Source organism: Corvus kubaryi, unplaced genomic scaffold (assembly GCF_017639235.1).
Source record: "Corvus kubaryi isolate FWS band 111438036 unplaced genomic scaffold, C.kubaryi_AGA036_p1.0 132, whole genome shotgun sequence".
Lineage (NCBI taxonomy): Eukaryota > Metazoa > Chordata > Aves > Passeriformes > Corvidae > Corvus > Corvus kubaryi.
In genome coordinates this window covers 3,714,437-3,734,570 of record NW_024580666.1, presented here as the reverse complement: position 1 = coordinate 3,734,570, position 20,134 = coordinate 3,714,437, and the positions used below count along the sequence as shown (strand labels likewise).

At 37.3% G+C, this 20,134-nt stretch overlaps 1 protein-coding gene across 2 annotated transcripts in view; it reads left to right on the top strand.

Annotated features, from left to right (window-relative positions):
* The window catches only part of YES1 (YES proto-oncogene 1, Src family tyrosine kinase), a 51,106-nt gene that overhangs the window by 24,482 nt on the left and 6,490 nt on the right, over positions 1–20,134 (top strand). For both annotated transcript variants that reach the window (XM_042030268.1, XM_042030277.1), the window contains exons 2-8: positions 9,284–9,556; positions 13,716–13,815; positions 14,487–14,585; positions 17,612–17,715; positions 17,801–17,950; positions 18,174–18,329; positions 18,604–18,783. In XM_042030268.1, coding sequence (XP_041886202.1) covers positions 9,292–9,556; positions 13,716–13,815; positions 14,487–14,585; positions 17,612–17,715; positions 17,801–17,950; positions 18,174–18,329; positions 18,604–18,783 — 1,054 coding nt within the window. In that variant the 5' untranslated portion in view covers positions 9,284–9,291. The remainder of the gene's footprint in view (positions 1–9,283; positions 9,557–13,715; positions 13,816–14,486; positions 14,586–17,611; positions 17,716–17,800; positions 17,951–18,173; positions 18,330–18,603; positions 18,784–20,134) is intronic.

Genomic DNA, 20,134 nt, shown 5'->3' with positions numbered 1-20,134 from the left:
TTATATTTCTAAGTTGACTAATGAACTTGAAAGAGGATTCTTGCTAATACTGAATTCCTCTGTCATCTTAAAATATGCCCAGCTGAGATGATGAAAATGATTCATAAGAATTTCAGTATCTCTGAGTTTCTGGGAGCTCGCAAATGTTGTAGTCCATTTTTCATATGTAGTTCATAGTTGAACATTGAAAGAAATTGCTTCTTAAATTGTCTTTTCAGAACAAAAATGCTGCAATTTGTTCTTCTACCATGAAGTTTTATGTCGCTTTTTCTGTAAGGCAGATGTGTCTTGGGAAGGTGTTTTGCATGCTTCATGCTGTGAGACCTGGAAAGCAATGTTAGTTTACTTTAGTAAACAAAATTTTAAAGTGGCTTAATAAATAACTTTTGGATACTTCTTTTTATTTTTAATATACTTAAAGAGAATGGCTGAAAACTGAGTGTATGAAAACGGTCTATGATGCCAGGCATAGGTTTGTTGTTTTCAAAATAGAATTAAATGAAAACAAAATATTTCTATTTATAAATTGATTCCTACCTCCTGTTTGAAATATCCTAGATATCTTTGACAAGGTATGACATGCCTTAGTATCTGAAACAATCTTTTGGAAACATACCAGACTTTTAGCTTTTAAGATACTTGTAATTATTTGCAAATTAATAAAAATAGCCATTACACTATTAAAAAAAACCCAGCATAATTGTCCTTTTATGCATTTACTTATTGACTATGTACTTAAATGTTCAAGACAATGGAGCAACAGTAATATTGTCTAGACAATATATTGGTTGTTTTGTCTGTGGTATCATCTGTTATCAGAGAAAATGTCTTTGTGTGGTAAGGGCTTGAAATTGTATAGCTAGACATTGTAACTCTAAATTTTAAAAATGGTCTTATGTATATGTATTATATATCTCATCACATAAAACTATTTTCGCAATTCTGATATTTTAGTTAGTCTCTCCCTTGTGATCTTGACTGCTGGAATAAAGAAAATTAATCCATCAGTGTTAACGTTATTTTGCATCATCTGCCTTAGGTTTGTCAGCAGGTTTTTTGTTGGATGTAGAAAAGCACAAATTATTTTTCACCCTTTCTGAACGTGAAAGATATGTTGACTTCACTCAAAATTCAGAATACATCCTGAAAACAAACTTTATCTAGAAGCTCTATTAAGCAGTTGATAGAGGGTTCAAAATTTTATTTTAACTCTTTAAGTTTGACGTATTTTCTCTGCTTTGGAAGTTAGAAGCAGCTCCGTCTGGATGTCAGTGAGGTACCCCCAGCTAGCCTCTGTGCCTGCTGCAGGTGGGTTTGGGGTGTTAGGTATTTTCTTTGTTTGCTTGGGGCTTTTCCCCACCCAGCAACTTCTTTCTTTTGTGCTTTCCATTGTCTTGCACACAAGTTAGGCAGCATCCAGCTGAAGCAGAGATTGCTCATGTGAGCAGCTGGAAGACAAGGGGGTTGATGATGGGAGTGTGCTTTTTCAGATGCTTGAGCAGTTTGGATGAGGAAGCCTTGTCCTGGTGTATCAGACTAAAAGTCAGGCCACTACAGTTGCACTTGTAATATCTTAGTCCTGGTCTTGGCTGTAACACTCATCCCCTGTGGGTTTTCCTAAGCTGTGTCTAGATCGGAATGTTTGCAACGTTTAAGTCAATGCCATTATAGTAATAACTACTTTTATTTTCTTGGATAAGATTATTCTGACTTAAACCAGTTAGTGTAAAACAATTCAAGTGAAGACATACTGGAATGCAAATCCTGTGCAGATGTTGCATCAACATAAGTACATTAGTTTAAATTTATAAGCTGGGACATACCTGTTGAAGTTTTCTTCAGGTAGCTGAAGAAAATCAATCTTTAATCTTTATCTGTATGGAATTTCTGAGATACAGATTGGTGGAGGTCAGAGCAGTCTTCACTAATCCTGCTTCTAATGTTCCAAGGCATCTCCTGCTGATGGCTCTTTATAAAAAGAGAGAGCCTTATTTTTTGTTACAGTTCAGACCTGTGGTGAAGGTAGAACTCCTGGTTAGAGGCAAAGGCCACTGTTGAAGACAGAATAATGAACTAGGTGGTCTTTGACTAGAAGCATGTTTAAAATTACAGTAGGCTTGCTTTCTTCCACCTCTAGTCTGTCATTCTTGGCCACTCCCTAGTCTGATTGGAAAAGCCACCTTTTCCTGCATATAACATCTGATCAAAGAAAACCTACTGTCCTAGATAATGTAGGTGAAACTGACTGTAAATAAGCAGTAATTTATGAGTATGTTTTGCAGAGCCAGCCACATATCATCCATGACATGGTCATTGTCTCCAGTATGCTCCTAGAGCCTTTGCCTGTCTTTAAAGTGAAAGACACTTTAAAGGTACACAAATCTTTAACTTTACAGATTCAGCTGTCCAGGTACAGAGTGAGTGGGAGGAGATCGTACATGTTTGGCCCAGATGAAAGGAAGAATGTAACTGAGAGGGAAAATATAAGTGTTCACATGTCTCCTAACTTTTCCTCTCTGATAATCCTTAATTCCACTTTTGTTCTTAGAACTTTAGGTTGCCATAGTCAATTTTTTCTTCAGCTTTGTAACCTGGCATCCAAAGGGACTTTGCAGTTGGATTGTTAGGGTCTGTTGTGCACTGGTATGAGAGTTATACCACCTGCTGGGGCAGTTCCATCTTCTACCTGTTCCAACAAGGACAGTAGGTGTTTCTTCAGTAGAGAAGCCTTTGTCTGGGACGATCCAAATGGGAGGACTGTAAATCCTTAAGACTCCTGCATAGATACGGTGTTCAAAGTCTGATACATCTGAGGAAATCTCCCATGTCTAAGCCATTCAAACCTCAGAGGAGACAAACTTCCATCGAACTTCTTCCATTCCAAAAAAAAGTCAGGAAATCAGGGAAGGACATGAAGGATTGAAAGACCTTATTCTTTTAGCAATTTCTGCTTATCCTAATTTTTCAGGTAGCGTTTTGGAATCCGGTACTCCTTCAGAGCATGGCTGTTGTGATCTTGCAAGCCAGTTAACTGGCTCCTCCAGTAGAAGGATCAGTATCAATCATTAATTTAAAGCAAATTTAAAATTTTGAGTCCTGTAAAAAACATTAACCAGAATAGAAATATGTAATATTTCCTATAGCTTTTGACTCTGAAATACAAAATGTCCACCTAAAAAACATTTTTATACTCATTGTTTTTTCTCTGTACAGAATCCTCTGTTTTCTACACTGTGTTTGATAGCTGTAGCTTTATTAGAAAATAATCTGGGGTTTGTTCTGCTGCTATGAAATCAAAATCATCACCACACCAGCCCCATATTTTTTTTTGCTTTAATATGTTTGTATAGTCATGATCCAAGAAGGACTAGGTCTGTACAACCATTAGGATTCAAAAGTTCAGACTGCCTTAGTAATAAAGAGGATGGTTTTAAATACACATTTTAGTGTATGGGCAAGCTGAGGTCTAATAGCACTGGTTTATAGTTACTTTTTGGTGTAGAACTGCACAAAGATGTGTGGTAAACATTGAAAATCAAGTGACATAAATCCTTCCTTCAGTGGGGTTTTTTTTAATGCTTCTTCATCTTCACTTTTTGCTCCTTATTAGATCGTTAATTGCAAGGTCATGTCAGTTGCACTTCAAATGCATAATGATGCAGACTCTCTAAGGTCTCATTACACTAATGTTACTGCTAATTATAAAACTGAATACAGTAGAACATCATTCTTTGAAATGTCATGGATTGTTCATGGTAAAATAAGCAAGCCCTACAATTTATGACAGCTCATAAAAGATAAATTATATCCCATGATAAAAGCTGCGTAATTTTTTTTAATTGCCTATACACTGCAAAGAACACAGGGCAATTCTTTAGTTTACTGTCCTTTACAAACAAGGCAGGTTTTTTTGCAGACAAGAAAGCCCACTCCTGTTTTCATACCAAAGCAGTGACCTGTTAAAGATGGACTGAATTAGCAGGATGTTATAGTATTGGCCAAAGAGCTCGTTAGCTTCTTTACTAGTGGTTTTCATTTTTTTCAGTCTATGTCACATCTAATAAATGATTTTTCAATACCACCAGCTGAAACCAGCTGTTTGGCAGATGCTCCATGCTGTTTGCCCAGTGTACAAAAAGCCAGTATAGGTTCTGTGTCTCTGGTGACATGTGGAATCAGCTCTACACTTGTTTGAGCAAATAGACAGCTGCCAGCTAATGGATCCATTAGCAAACTTCCCACAGAATATCCTGTCTTTATCACTGCATGAAATTTTAATAACTTTAAATCATTACTTTAGTTGAAAGTTAAGAAGACCTTTTTGTAAGACCTTTCTGTAAGACATTTGTTTCACAGAAGTGAAGGCGTGTCTTTTCTTGACAGAAACAATTAATTTTTTTATGCTAACACTGAGAAGTGAAGGTAGAGTAGCAGTGGAAATCTTCAATGTTATTTTCATCTTTTTATTAGCCATTTGTGGACCTCAAATTAAATTATTTTTCTATGTTAGGTAACATGGGAAGTTATTTTTTATTTGGAGGAATTTTTGTTTGTTTTAGGTGGGAAAATATTTGCAGTCTTGCCTTACCCTTTTGGAAGGAGACTTGATTTGCTTTTTCTTCTAACTTGACTCACTCTTTGTAGTAAAAAATCACTTATGGGCTCTTTTTTAGCTGTATGAACAATTTCAGTAATCAAAAGGAATGAAATCAAAATGTTGCAAACTGCCCTTCCTTTAGTGATTTTTCTTTGCTGTACCTCTTAGTTAGTACCCAGTTTATATGAGAGGCTGAAAAGAGAGGAAGTCCATAGGGCATCTTTCCCGTTGTGGCACATTGAAACTACTGCATGTGACTGTCACTCCTGGCCTTACCTCATTACGAAGTCTCCAGAATGCAACTGGGACATGCTGCATTGTAACAGAAGTGCAAGATCGGAAGAGTATTCCATTGGCCCCAAAAAGGAAACACCCCAATTTTCTTGGGTGTTTTTTGTTTGGTTGTTTTGTTGAGGGTTTTTTTATAGTGAATGAGTTTGTTATCAAATGCATTACAGCAAGTGAAACAAACGTAAGACTCTCCCAGCCCTTGGTCTTCAGGGTTTCAGATGCTAACACCTAGCCTTTAAAGTCTTGGTGCTGATGGGTAGAGTATGGGGGAAAGGGAACGCAGTGTTTAGAGGCATTTGCAGGCAACTTTTCTCTAAGGTGTGTGGCTGGAACAGACTGTGAGTGTATCCACCAGAGTTGAAATCATCTCTTTCAATGAAAACTCTATCTAATCTTCCTTCATGCCAATAGGAGACCTTTCCTGAAGCACTCCTGACAATCTTGTGTCCCAAGGAACCAAGCAGTAACTTCTGTAACTACCAAGTGGAAGGAGCAAAGACATGTTGGATAGACAAGTAGTTTCCTTGTGACAACCACCTCTGGGCGGGATGGACAAGGCTGCAGACACCCTGAGGGAATTTGTCAGTATCCCAAGATATAATGGCTTTAGAAGAAAAACTTGTTTTTCTTGGTCTGGTAGCTCATCCTTAAAGGAAAGCAGAAAAAAAGAAACCAACACAACGACTTTACTGGCCACACTTTTCAGTTGTTGTTGAACAAAGGTTTCCTCATGATCTGGCACTCTGCTATAAAAAGGAGCTGGGAAGATAAGAGGGCAGCATTGACTTTCTTGGAGCTCTCATCTTGTCAGAGTGTTTATTAAGGGTCTTCTTCATTGTCTGAGATGTTTGTAGAGTATTGAACAACAATTAACCGTTGTCCTTTATATGACTTCTCCAAAACGCAAATCCAGTGAGATGCTACTAAAATCTCATTTGATTCCTACTTCCTGGAGTACTCTCGTTCTTCTGTTGATTTCTGTGGGCATCCTGTTAACATTCAGCTGTCTTATTAACACAGATCATTTTAGCTTCTGTTTTCTACTTGAAAACATTCTAACATAGATTTGTTTTCATCTCAAAGACAGAACAAGACAGCTGGGCTTGTAGTCCATGCCTTTCTGAACATGGTTTCCTGATAGACCTCCAGCAAGCTGACTGCCACCCTCCCCCACCCAAACCATGTGGGCACAGTGATCAGAATCAATAGGTGAATGTTTGTTTCAGAGAAAGAACAAGAAGCTGAAGTTGCTCAAGTAGATTGCCCCAGACACCAGTCTTGTCTAAAATAACAATCTAACTAATGGGAAATCAGTAGCTTGTGGATAACATACCTTGGGCCAGCATTTCTTTAAATAGATGGACTTCTGCAGTGCAAATAGGAATTTCCCATCTGAATCTATTTCTAAAGAGCTCAGTGCGTCAGAAAGAGAGCTGTTAGGTTTTTATGACGAAAATGTATTCCATAATATGTTTTTGCCGGCCAGGCAAAGGTCGATAAAAATAGTTGTGAAGTTATTTCAGTTACATACATTTTTGATAACAAATGCAGTACCAGAATAATCAAATCCAATGTTGCACACCAGCTGCTTAGGGATTTTTTGTTCTTTATCCAGTAATTTATTACAGGACTAAACAGTACTAAGTCGTTGGGGGTTTCCCCCCACAGGATGGGCAATCGGGGTTTTTTTAGTACTCGCTCCTTGTATATGTCATCTTCCCTCCCCTCATGCCTCTAATTCCTCCTCACAAATACTATACAGTATTTTAGTGCAGTTCGCACCTATATTTTTTGCTTTCAAAAGCTAAGGAGCTTGCTTGCTCAAATTTTTTTTGTGGGTATGCAGTTATAAAAGTAGTTTACATTTTTGTCTGCTTATTTCTGAATGTCTTTCTCTTTGAAGTGCTGATTGAATCTCTGTTGTTAATCTCTTTAACCCCTGAAAGAAGATTACCTTAACAGTGAAGTGGCTGGGGAGGGGAGAAGCAAGGGAGACTCTGATTCTGTTTTTCTAGAATGAATTCAGGTCTTCAATAAGGGCTTTTCTTTGTGATGCTCAAGTGTACCAATAGTAAGTTCTTGCTCCTAACACAGCCTAAGTGGGTGTGAGCACGCACGGGTGATAGTAGTTACCATCCATTTGATCGAATGAGCAATTCCTTGGGCAGAATCCAGCAGTTTTACCAGACTTGGTAAATTGTTTGCTATATATATTTTTTTTTTCCTTTTTTTTTAATCTTGAGGTCTTATCTTGAAGTTCGGCAAATGCCAGAAGGAAGAAAAAATATTTGTGATGGACATTTGGACGGATGTCTGTATGCTTCCCTTTTAATCTACTTGATTAACATTAAAAGTATGCTGGACTTCTGAATTGTGTGCTTAACTTCCAGCCAAAGGCAAGGAATCAGTGCTATTAGAAAAGACGTTTTTGTAAAGGTGATTGTAGTATTATTCAATGCTAGGAGAAAACACTGATTCAAGTTTTTTAAAAAGAATCAAGTAAGCCTCAGAGGAAGACAAGAATTCACAATAGGCAGCCACGTGGCCAAAAGAAAATGTTTTGGATTACAGTGTCTATTTGCAGTGGTAGGGAAATTAAAATGGTGTGATTCTGGATGTTTCACTTCTATTGTGAATTAATAACTGGCTTTTCTACTGTGGATGGTAAGGTGTCTTTTGTAAAGTATTTAGGCACATTGCATTCTTATGCACGTATTTGAGCTTTGCTCAACATTGCTATGTTAACATTTGTTCATAATTAATAAGTCGGCAATAATAGTATGAGAAGTAAAAATAATTGAAAAGGTGTGGTTTATGATGATTCATTATTCTGTGGAAAACCTCAAATGTGATTTGTAAAAGGGCAGTTATTTGATTTTGTTGCTGCTTGTTTCTGCATCAGTAATTGTATTATGTTGCAGTATTAGGGGCTGAAATGACAAGGTGAATATACTTAACCTTTTTGAGCAGTAAATTTTATAGGATGTTTCACTGTCTGTGGACCTTGTTCTTTTCAGGAACTCTGAATCATGGTTCTTGAGGAAATTGCAGTACCTTTATTATTGTACTGTTAGTTATATGGGGGTATTAGTTTCTCTCAGTGTGACTCTATTAAGGCAGTATTTGTTTAGTAAAATTTACTTTATTCCATTTTTCTGTCTAACAGTTAACAAGGCAAGAAGGAATTGAGAAGGAAAAAATATAATTAGACACACATTGGGAAATACGGTGTTTCCCTAATTGTTAGTTGGAGTCCATGAAATTGTTGTTGTACTTACCAAAATACGTGGTTTTCATGCTTTCAGACTCCTGCTGTTTATTTTTTCAATTGATTCATTAGAGAATGTGGAGCAGTTGATTTCCTATGTCTGTCGAGGTTTTACTTTTGAAGTTAGAGTAGATTTTTAAACCCCGTCCTGCGAATAATGCAGGAATTTTAATGCCAGACTAGTGCTGCATCTAATAGACACTGCTTTTCTTCCTGATTTGTTTCCCAGCTGGGGTAAGCCAGAAAATGCCTGCTACCGGTTGTGACCACCTGAAAAATGGCAGGTGGTGACTTCTTAAGGCTCAGTCAGTGTTAATTGCTGGCGACAGGTCTCCTCTCTGATTCCCTTCAGCAGCAGGTAATAGGTGTCCCCACGGTAAACAGCACTGGCACTGTCTGCCTGTAGTGGGAGCTGGTGGCAGTCCTGGGCCATCAGGGATATAAATTGTCACCTCTCTGGGCACAGTTCAGTTTCTAAACCCCTAAGGATATTGTAATTACTCTTAATTTTTTGCAATTTTAGTTACTCTAGAGCTTAACCCTATCCTGTGGCTGTGAATATCTGAAGTTTGTTTGTGAGATGTATTTGGGGGGCTGGCAATGGATGAAAACTTCTCTATGTCTTTAAAAATGTTAGTTGTCACCAGTTGGTCAAGACTTGATTGCACAGATGCTTAAAAAAGAAAGCAGGAATGCCCCATTCGTTTTCTTTGTACAATTGCTTTGGATTTACTTCCTGTAATTGACTCTGGGTTTGTCACATCTGTTTCGCCCTCCACCCTGCTGTAGAAGACTCCAGTGTCTTTTCCTCATCTGTTGCCTGATTCTCCCTTTTTTTCCTTTGTTGCCATTTACAGTCAATCAAGTAACTGGGATGAAGAATAATCCAAGTGTGCTGTTAGTATGTCAAGTTGTAAGGGAAAATAATTAGGGCTTCCCTGGTCTGGTAATGGTTTCAATTTTACTCCAGAACACTTTTTCATCAGTGTTTACACCCTGCATGGGGTTTAACAGTAATATATTAGCATTTGGGTTAACTTTTTGGGAATATTCTGTGTTAACTATCAAAAAACACAACATGAAGGTGAACTCTTTTTTTTTTTTTTTCCCCTCTCTCGTTCTCACAGAAGCAACCATGGGGTGCATTAAAAGCAAAGAAGGTAAAGGCCCAGCCATGAAATACAGAACTGAAAATGCTCCGGAACCTGTTATTTCCCATGTCAGTCATTATGGATCAGATTCCAGCCAAGCAACACAGTCACCGTCAATAAAGGGATCAGCAGTTAATTTTAATAGTCATTCCATGACTCCTTTTGGAGGGCCTTCAGGAATGACACCCTTTGGAGGAGCATCATCTTCATTTTCAGCTGTGCCAAGTCCATATCCTAGTACTTTAACAGGTGAGTGTTACATAAAATGATGCTATTATTATTGTTTATTATTATAGCTGCTTGACAGTCATAGCCAAAAAAGTACTATGACACCTCACTGTGCAGAAATAAATTGCAAATTTAAAATAAATTGTCTTTTAGAGGTTCCTGATTTTCAGTATCTTTACTGCTCAGATAATAATGCAGCCTGTATTCACTAGTGACTGGGGCGTGGAGGTTGGGTGTTTAGGCTTTTATTTTTGTGGAGACAATTAGGATCACAGCACAGAGAAATTTTACTAAAGACAATAATGGCAATAGTTGATGAAGTTACGTTAGAAGTTCTAAGCTATTGAAGGGATGCATATGGGATAATGGCTTTAAACTTGGAGAGATGTACAAAATGAAAAACACTTCAGATTCAGGAAATTGATATTTTAAACTGGTTTCAAGTCTGATTACTTTAAGTTATATTAGTACAACATTGAATCAATTTATAAAGCTAAACAGGATTTGCATTATATTCTGTGTATTTTACTATGGGAACAATACGTATGAAATGAAAGAGCAGAATTCTCATTGTTGGTGGTCATATTAAAACCAAAATGGGCAATGTAAAAATAGAATTTGCAACGCACAGAGACCTTCTTGGCTGAGGTATAGAGGATACAGCATTTTAAGGCAACATGCACATTTGGTATTATAAACTCACCGTTATATCAAAATCTTAAAACACACAAAAATATTGATTTTGTCCACATAGCTAATTTCACAGTTTAGATGGATATTTTTGAGAGGAAGCTGTGATTTATTCTTTTTTTGAGAGGCACAAGAAAGAAAGACATTTATTCCAGAAGCTCTGCACAGACACTTCACAAAACAGAGTAAATAATTTCTTATTAGTCTACTTCTAGTTTTCCCACAAACCTCTAATGTTGGCACAATTACAGTGCTTAAATGTTTGCAATGTTACTGTGGCATTTAAAGTCTTTTAAACACGAGAAATTTGAGATCTGTGAAGATGCATTCTGACCTTGACATTAAGCAATTCAGGAAACCAAGTATGAATTGTCAGGTAATGGTGATCACCTTGTAGTCCTTTTCTTGGGAATACATTAAAAGCCAAATAATTAAAATGAACATCTAGCCTGTATCATTTATGAGTCAGCTCTGAATCCCTGTTTTGCATGAACATGCAGAATTTAAATAAGGGCAGCATTTCTTCATATTCATTAGCTCTGCTGAGGAAAGTTTATTGTATTTCATCTCCTCCAAGAACCTCTTACTAGATCTGGTTCTTTGGTCATGTAGGAATCTCCAGCAGTGCATGCAGGCACTCCTGGGCATAACCAGACATCAGGGATGTGGCCCCACACCAGGTACCACAAATCCTTTTCTGCAGAGACCAGACAGGATGTTCTGTTCCCTGTTCTTGTTCCTGCTGGTAGTTAAGCATGTTATATCTTGAACCAGAGTCAACAAGAGAGATTTCTCCTGAAAAGAGAGTCTAATACCTCATCAGTGTGAAATCGGTTATCAGCAGGCAGGCTGATTTGTGTGAATGCTCCCATTGTTTTGCAATTAGATAAAATGATACTGCATATTAAATTATTCCTCCTCGTTCTGTAAAATCAGCCTATCCACAAAAAAACCACACATTTTAAATAAAAAAAATAAGTATATACATAGATAAAATTGCGCTAACAATTATTTGGTAAATTAAGTACTGCTTTTCAGATCAGTCGAAATTGGGTGTTTTTGTGAGTGAATGAAATGACAACCTTCATCTGGCTGTAAGCTTTTTGTGTTTGTGACCAGTAAAACACTGGATCACATTCTGTTGCCCTTTGCTTCACAAGAGAGGAGAATAGATGGGCTTGTCAAACAGGATGTAAGTGTCAGTAGTACTTACGCAGTTGATCAGTGATGTGTGACAAGAGGATGATATGGTTGTCATCGTGGCCTGTAGTGAGGCTGAATAGAGTTGAGCCATCTTTTATTCCTCTAGAGCAGAAAAGAAGAAATCTGAGTTAGTCACACTGCTCCTGTATTACACATGGTCTGTCTTCAGATGCTTTGAATTCATAGAATATTGCTGAAAATGAAAACAGAAAAATGGGCTGCTGTTCTTGCCTTCCATGAAGCTGTGCAAGTACTAGTGCTCTGTAATCCCCATGCTGAACAAGAGGGTAAAGTCTTCTCTCCAAAACCAGTCATAGATTAGAGGATGGGAATACTGACCTAATGAAAGGAAAATCCTTAAGGAAAGTCTTGTGGCTACAGATAGCTTGAGCAGCTAAACTAGATCACCTCACAGTGGTTCACAAAGAAAACAGCTGCAAGAGAGTTGAAAAATCATTTGACAGTATCTTTGCTTAAATCATTCTATGCTGATACTGTTCTCTTCAAGTATTTTATTATTCTTTGCTATGAAAAAACAATGCTTGTGACTGAGAACAAAAAGAGGTTTTATGGTAGCTGAAGTTTTTCGAGGCTCATGGAGTCTCCCAGTTTCTTTATATGCAGTTAAAAATTTTTGTGATATTGTGACTTGAGAGTATTGATTGTGTTCATCTGCAGAAGAACTCTCTGGGGATGGTTTATTTCCATAACACTTGCTTTCTGTTTGTGTGAGTATGTTTGTATCCTCACAATTTTCTTGCTCCACATATCAGTTTGTGTCATCAAAATAATGTAGTAATAAAGGCAAAAATTTGTAGAACTGTTTTGATTTTTAACTTAAATTAGGAGCTGCTAACTTCTAAGGAATATTTTAATTCATTTTCAGTTTATAAATCACACTTTAAAAAAAGCCTTCAATTACTCTAACCCCCTGTGGGGATTTTTGTTCTGTTTTTCCTAGTGGAACTGTAAATTCATTTCCAGCTGAGGCCTGCTGAGAGACTGTAATCACAGGAAGATGCCAAATCGAATGAAAATATTTAGGTGATCAGGAGCTCTTAAGACAGTGTACATTGCAAAAGAATATTGCATATAGACTTATCCCCATTGCATTATGTATTCTTCCTTTCTGATCACTGCCATATTAACTGTGAGATCTAAAATTAGATGGAACATGTTTCTCTTGGTGGACATGTATATCCTGGTACATACATATGTGCGTATTAGAGATGTAGTGTTATGTATTTAAAAATGTGTTATTGCTTGGACCATCGTTAAGCTTCTTAAATGTTCGTTAGATGAGAAATAGCATTTCTAGGGCTTAAAAAAATCTTCCTGAATTGTCTATTTGCGGTTTTCTATTTTAACTTTCTCCTAGTTATGGTACATAGTTCTTTATTTTTGCTAGTAGCTTGTACATCTCAAACAGCCTGTTCTCCTTTCCCTCTTCCTCTTTTAGCCCAGTTTTATAGATTAGTTCTTTAAAGTATAGAAAAAGGTTTCCTCTTGGTAAGTGTAGAAGCCTTCCTACCATCCACCTCTTTCACATCTGTCCTATCTGGGGGACATGTTCAACAGCGTGCCCTATACCAGAAGTGGGATGGGAAAGCATATTCCTTAGGGTTGATGGAGTGCAGCTGTTCCTCACATGACTTGTCTTGGTCCTTGTTCTCTGATGGATCATCCTCAGCAAGGATCTGCATCACTAGTGGGGAGACCTGGTGGAATCAAAAAAATCATTAGTGCTAAAGCAGAGAAATGTCTTTGTCCCCAAGAGAATACTTTTATTTCTGGTTCAGTTCCTTGAGTAGGTCTTGATGTGTAACCTCAAAAAGTTGGGAATGCATCAGTTATTTATGGCTAAATTCAACAGAAACTTCTGTGAAAATTAGTGGCTGATGGTTAACCATTGTGGTGGTGTAGGTTCTTCCAGAATTGCATTTCTTAACAAGAAGCAAGCTTAATAAAGAAGCTATGGGGTTTTTTTTTACTGATGATGCATCATGCAGGTTTCTGTATATAAGTGCTGTAATTATTAATGTAGTTCCAGTGATGTGTCTAGTGGCCTTTTGTGGTGTGGAAGCATATTTTCAGAATATCTGTTTATAGGCATTGCTCTGCCTTAAGAAAAGAGCAGATTATTGATCTGGCTTCCAAAATGAGATACAACTCAGAGTGTTTGCTGCTTCCAAATCAAAAATGATCAATTATTTTACACACAAGTCCTTAAATCAAGTGTTGGAACATTACTGCTATATCCTATGGGATTTTTTTTCTTTTTTCTAAGGTGGTGTTACTGTATTTGTGGCCTTATATGATTATGAAGCTAGAACTACAGATGACCTTTCATTTAAGAAAGGCGAACGGTTCCAGATAATAAATAACACGTAAGTGTTCTCATTCACAGACTTCACTGCATTGTTGGGAATAATTAGATCCTCAGTTCTTTTGGAGATCTGTATATCCTATTTCAGTGAAGAGTAGATTGGTTTGGTTTTTGTTTTTTTAAGGCATTCAATATTCAACAAGCATGGGGTTGCAATGTATAATACTGCTAAGACAGTAACTTTTCAGCCTGAGATCAGGGTTTGGGTGCAGATGTAGAACTGTAGCAACTGTGGCCTCTTCTTGGTTGTGTGACTTCCTTCCCCTCCCTGCCCTAGCAAGGCACAGCTACCCCTTCGGGGCAGCAAAGGTGGGGGCATGTACTTCTCCATCCCAAACTCTGCACCTGGAGTTGCTCTCTGATCTGGAGAGGCAGATGAAGACTAGACAACTCAGATGTTTATTTACACGTCTCTGCCATAAAGCATTTTGGTTTTACATTAAAAAAAAAAAAAAGCCCCAAATCTTTAAAATATTAAATTCCACTAAGAGGTATTTGTGTTGCTCACAACATGAGAGGTATGTAGGTGCAGCACAAACTATTTTAGATGCCTTCATAATTAAAGTAACATGTTGCCTAAATTTACCTGCCTTTCATATGCGAGTACATTACAGGTGCTACGGAATTACGTGTTGTTTGTATGTGGAAGAGGTAATTAATGTTTCATTGCAGGGAAGGAGACTGGTGGGAAGCAAGGTCCATTGCTACAGGAAAGACAGGCTACATCCCAAGCAATTATGTAGCTCCTGCAGACTCCATTCAAGCAGAAGAGTAAGACGCTGTATCTTGTCAATCTTACTGTCCTTCTACACTTTGTACCCTGCGGTGATACTATTTTTTAATTCATTATATGTAACATTTCAGGGTAAAGGAGGAGAATACTACTAATGAAGGGAAAGCAATGCTACTTGGATTATGTCAAATGTATAAATTATTAGTAAGCATGAGGTGGACACTCATGCGGATGTTTTATGCCTGCTTGCTTACATGCAGGGCTAAAGGAGAAAGGATGGGAGAATTCAAGAGTGGTAAAAATTGAAGGACACACCTGGTGTATCATGTAAAGCAAAAATGGATGGCTTTTAGCTAAAGAGTTCATACACCATCAACTCTAGGTTTTTATCCTTATTTTTGCTTGCCAAACCCTGAGTCAAGATCAGCTGTATCCTTGGTCTGAGCTAACCTTACATTCTAAAAAAGCATTTGCATGCACAATTATTGCTAATCTATTAATCTGTAATAACTTTCTGGTGACAAAATTTTTTTATATGCTAAGGACTGCTATGAATTTGGAAAATTACACTGCTTTGTGTACCAGTACTTCCTACATTTATTTACTAACATTTATTTACGAACATCGTGGAGTGCTTCAACAATCACATGAAATGACTGTGGAACCTGTAGGTTGGAGTACAGTTTTAGTTTAGTTAGGCTTGTTCCAAGGGATTGTATTTGTTGTACTAGAAATACAAAGTTGCTTTGTATACAGCTCTTGCTTCAATATACAGGCATGATAGTGCCAATAACAGTTCTCTGACACATGATCTGTGCACTTCTCTGTTTGCTACTGCACGTCTGGGAAAAGTGCCTGATGTTCAAATGTTTCCTGAATCTCAAGCTGAGACTTTAGCATGCTGCTGCTGCTGCTCTCACTTGGCTCTTTGCTATTAAAATATGATTACATCAAAGATGCTCCGTTATTTTACACCCTTGAGTTTAATCTGGTTTTAAAATTACTAACTCTTGTTTATTTTTTGGAAAAAAAAGGCAAAGGTTTCCTTTTTTTAAACTATGCAATAAAAGCTTATGTCATTACAACTGCAGTGCTGATAAAATGGAAATGATAGCCCTTTACAAAGAAAGTATGGCTCCTAAACACTGACAGAACAGAGTGGTGGGATTTGTAATGGGTTTATGCGATGACTAGAGGTGAGAGTGAAGGGTGATGAATAAGGAAGCTTTTAAAAAGTGTTTATTTTAAAGAGCCAGTGCTAATTTTAGGAAATATCCCCACAGCATTTGGAATACAGTTCATTTCTTTTAGAGTTTGTTAGCCCTATGCTTTGATAGTGTTTGTAGATTTTGTGTTGTGACTGCAATTAGAGTTACCAGTGCAAAAGCAGTACAGAGCCCCAAGTTGCTAGGATTTTGTCTAAGTGGCTTTTTCTAAGCCTGAAGGCATTTGTAGCAGAAACTGCTTGTGACAGGATCCATATTATTTGTGTGCTTTTTTAATGACACCATAATATAAACATTTAATTGTCTCTAAAAAAGAAAGCAATTCAACCCTACTATTACTTTATAGGTAGTGAAATAAAACAGCACTTTGCAATGTAGGTTGTAAATTGTTGTAGTAGTCTAGGGAAGAGGCATTTTCATGTGGAGTTATGAACTAGGATTCAAGTTTGCTTCTGTAAGATTATAGGTTACATCCAAATTGTCTTCAGCATGTATACTCTCATACCCATTTCTAATTTTGCACATCTCCTTCAACAGTCAAACTGCAAATAGAACAAAATGTAAGAATAAGTTTCAAATTCCCATGTGGTTGCACAGGCCATTCTGTTCATGGCCAACAAAGTGATCCATCTTTATCTACATTTTTTCCCCAGAAAATGTTTCACCCACAAAGCCATTGTTTTGCAGCAGTTTTCAATACTACTTTTCCCATCACTCATGAAGCCAAATTAGCTTGATGATAAGACAGTGACAGACAAAAATTTACACTTAGCATCACTTTGTAACTTCTGAGGCACCTAATCAAAATAAAATGTAATTAGAAATAAGTGTTATTCCTGAGTCTGGGGATTCATATGAAGATGGACCTTAAAATTATCACTGGCTCAGGACAGTGCTGTGTGCAGGCTGTTCATCAGGATGAGCATGCTGTGGGAGTGTAGAAGAAAAAACTCCTTTTGTGAAAGAACTGAAGGCAAGAAAAAATGCAAGTCTTAAAACATCTGTGTTCTTTTTGATATCAGAATGATTCAGCAATTTGAAATGTTACTCATAGAGAAGTAAATGACACCTACCATAGGGTTGCTCCTAAATGATCGGTAGAAAAAAGTGCTCCCTCTACTGAGGTAGAAAAAGATGGGAAGCAACAGATATTGAAACAGGAGAGTTTCCAGCTGAATCTAAGAAACTTTTTCATCCTGAGGACAGCCAGGAAGGGGTACAGGTTGCACCAGGTTGATGGTCTGTCCTTCAAGGTTTTCAAGCCTGAAGTGGACAACATCCTGAGCTACTAGGTCTGATCTCACTGCTGACCCTGCTTGCAGCAGGGGGCTGGACCAGAGAACTTCAAGGGCCCCTTCCAGCCTCAATGAACCTGTCATCCAATGATATTTATGCATACCCACTTTGCATTAAATATTGTTTTCTAACAAAGCCAGAACTGCTTAAAGAAGAGAGTTTTAGCTGCTGCAGCATTGAATGTGCTGCCAAAGTGTGTCATCTGATTCATCTTGGCCTATAAACTTAACCTGAGGAGGGTGTTCATTTCAATGTTGCTCTCCATTGTTAAACCAGCAGAAAACCATAGTATTTGCAGATATAGGCCTCTTTACATGTATTTTGTAAATTGTAGAAACGAGAGTCATGTAGAAATAGGTCATCTTCATCTTTTGATTATATGGATGTCATTGCTTTTGCTGATCTTTGGGATACTTGTAGCTCAGTAACTGTTTTGGAATATTAGTAGTCCAGTCAATGCTTGAGATTTCTAAATCTTTTGCTTGTATGAGTACCAAAGTATAGGAAGCTTTTATTTACACATTTCCTTTTAAATTTTCTAGGTGGTATTTTGGTAAGATGGGCAGGAAGGATGCAGAAAGGCTACTTTTAAATCCTGGGAACCAGCGTGGTATTTTCTTAGTAAGAGAGAGTGAAACCACTAAAGGTATGTATGTGTCTGTTATGTTGGCAAGATACATTAAATGTGATTTTATATTTTGTTGAAGAACCAGATGTGCCTTGTTTCCTAGGTGCTTATTCCCTTTCTATACGTGACTGGGATGAGGTCAGAGGTGATAATGTAAAACACTACAAAATCAGGAAACTTGACAATGGTGGATACTATATCACAACCAGAGCACAATTTGAATCTCTACAGAAGTTGGTGAAACACTACAGAGGTAAGCCCAAGTTCCAGTGTCCCAATGTTACCCTGTGCCTACTGTGAGGAAAAAGGACTGTGTACATAACTTATTCTTAAAATTCACAACTCTAAAATTTATTTCTGATTTCAATAAAAAGTAAATGGACTAGTTCTTTTTATCAACTTTAGGATGTTGCTTTTGTTACAGTCTTACCCCTGCTTAACTGTGAAGCTGTTAACTATTTTTTCTGTTTTTTCAGAACATGCCGATGGGCTGTGTCATAAGCTAACAACTGTGTGTCCCACTGTGAAACCACAAACACAGGGACTAGCAAAAGATGCCTGGGAGATTCCTAGAGAATCTTTGAGGCTGGAAGTTAAGTTGGGCCAAGGATGTTTTGGTGAAGTGTGGATGGGTAAGAGCTTAATGTGACACATTTCGGTTGTTCCTGTGAAAGTTTTAATAGTATTTTAAGTAAATAAGTATTGGGATCTGAAAAGATAATATCATAAAGAAGTGAAGGGCAAGAATACCAGTTATGATCATGCATGTAATTGTAAAATTAATATTCAGTATAGTTCTAGTTTATGATTATTCTGTTAGCCAAAAAAACAGAAGCAAAGAAATAGTTTCAGCAGAAAATCTCTTCACTGTTACAGTGGGGAATAAAACCTGATCTGTTTCTTTAGGAACCTGGAATGGAACCACAAAAGTAGCAATCAAGACACTAAAACCTGGTACTATGATGCCAGAAGCTTTCCTGCAGGAGGCTCAGATCATGAAGAAACTACGACACGACAAGCTTGTGCCACTGTACGCAGTCGTTTCTGAGGAACCAATCTACATCGTCACTGAATTCATGACAAAAGGTGTGTGACAGGACAGTTAGAAATACTACACTTAAAAGGTTATTTAAGACCTCAGCAGTAAATCAAATGTTTAATTAATGCTAGGTATAAGATAACTGGAGTATAAGTGTTAATTTTGATTAAATGAAAATGAACAACGCTTGACCTACTTGGAGCAGTTCTGATTTAGATCATGGGCAGAGGCATGATTTTTTGCACATCTGTGTCACCCTTGCCAATCTTCCAAGTATAAGACTGGGGGTTTTTTTCTCGTCATTTTTAGTGTGTACAGTCAGTCACATTTAAATGGAACAGTATAGGTGGGAATATCATTATGGGATTATGCCTGCCTGTAGACATGCTATCAACAAAACACGTTGGGCTTTGGGGTTTTTAATGTTTCTTTCCCAGCAGTGTAATAGTAAATTTTAAAAAGGTTGAGTGGGTTTTTTTTGCAGACTCCCTCCTTTATCCCCTTGTTTTCAGTCTTTCATCCTTCTTCCTTTGCTCCATATCATTTCCCCCTCCCCCTGCTGCTGAAACAGAGCTTTAGAGATCTAGGCAGAATGTAGAAATAAACATCATAAGCATATTAGTGTTAAGAAGCAGCAGATTTTCAAGTCAATTATTCAGTTTTTTATAAAATGCAGACTTCCAACTCATAGAGAAATTTTATTGTCGTCATAAGATACAGAAGCAAGGGAATGGCTAGTTGTGTTCAGTATGGCGCCACAAATGTATGGGTTTGCTTTTTCCTGCTTGGATGGGGTTTTTAAAGGGTTGTATTAGTTTAAAAATGTAAAAAGGAACAGAAAATATAAAAAGTTCTCCTGTGTTATTGTTGTTCCTACATAACACTAGACAGTCTCTTAGATCTAAACCTGCCATGCAAAATCAGTTTTCATTGTCAGGTTTCAGCAAGGCAGTAAGGAAAAAAGAAATTTATAACTGTCTGTCTAAAGAAAAGCAAAGTTTACTACCAGAATTGGATACCTTGCAAAAGCAGAAGTAAAGAATTGTAATTTGTCTAAATTATGGATTTTAAATGCCATTGGAAGCTTCTTATTGCTTACCTTTGACAAACTTCTCACATTTTACAAAAAAAACCATAGAACTGCTTTGTTCTAAGGCAGTAGAACAATTTATTTTTATTTATATTTCCCCTTTTACAAGGAAAAGAAACAGGTAAAAACTGCAAAGTATCCAACTTTTTTTTTTTTTTTTGCAACGTGGACAGGTTACTAGAGATCAGTGTGAAATCTTTGCTCCTCTTCAGTCCTTTGATCTCATGAACCAAGGTCAGAAAAAGTCTGTGCAAACACACACAGCAAACAGCAGCAGCAGTGGGAGTCTGCCACATTTTCACTTTCAC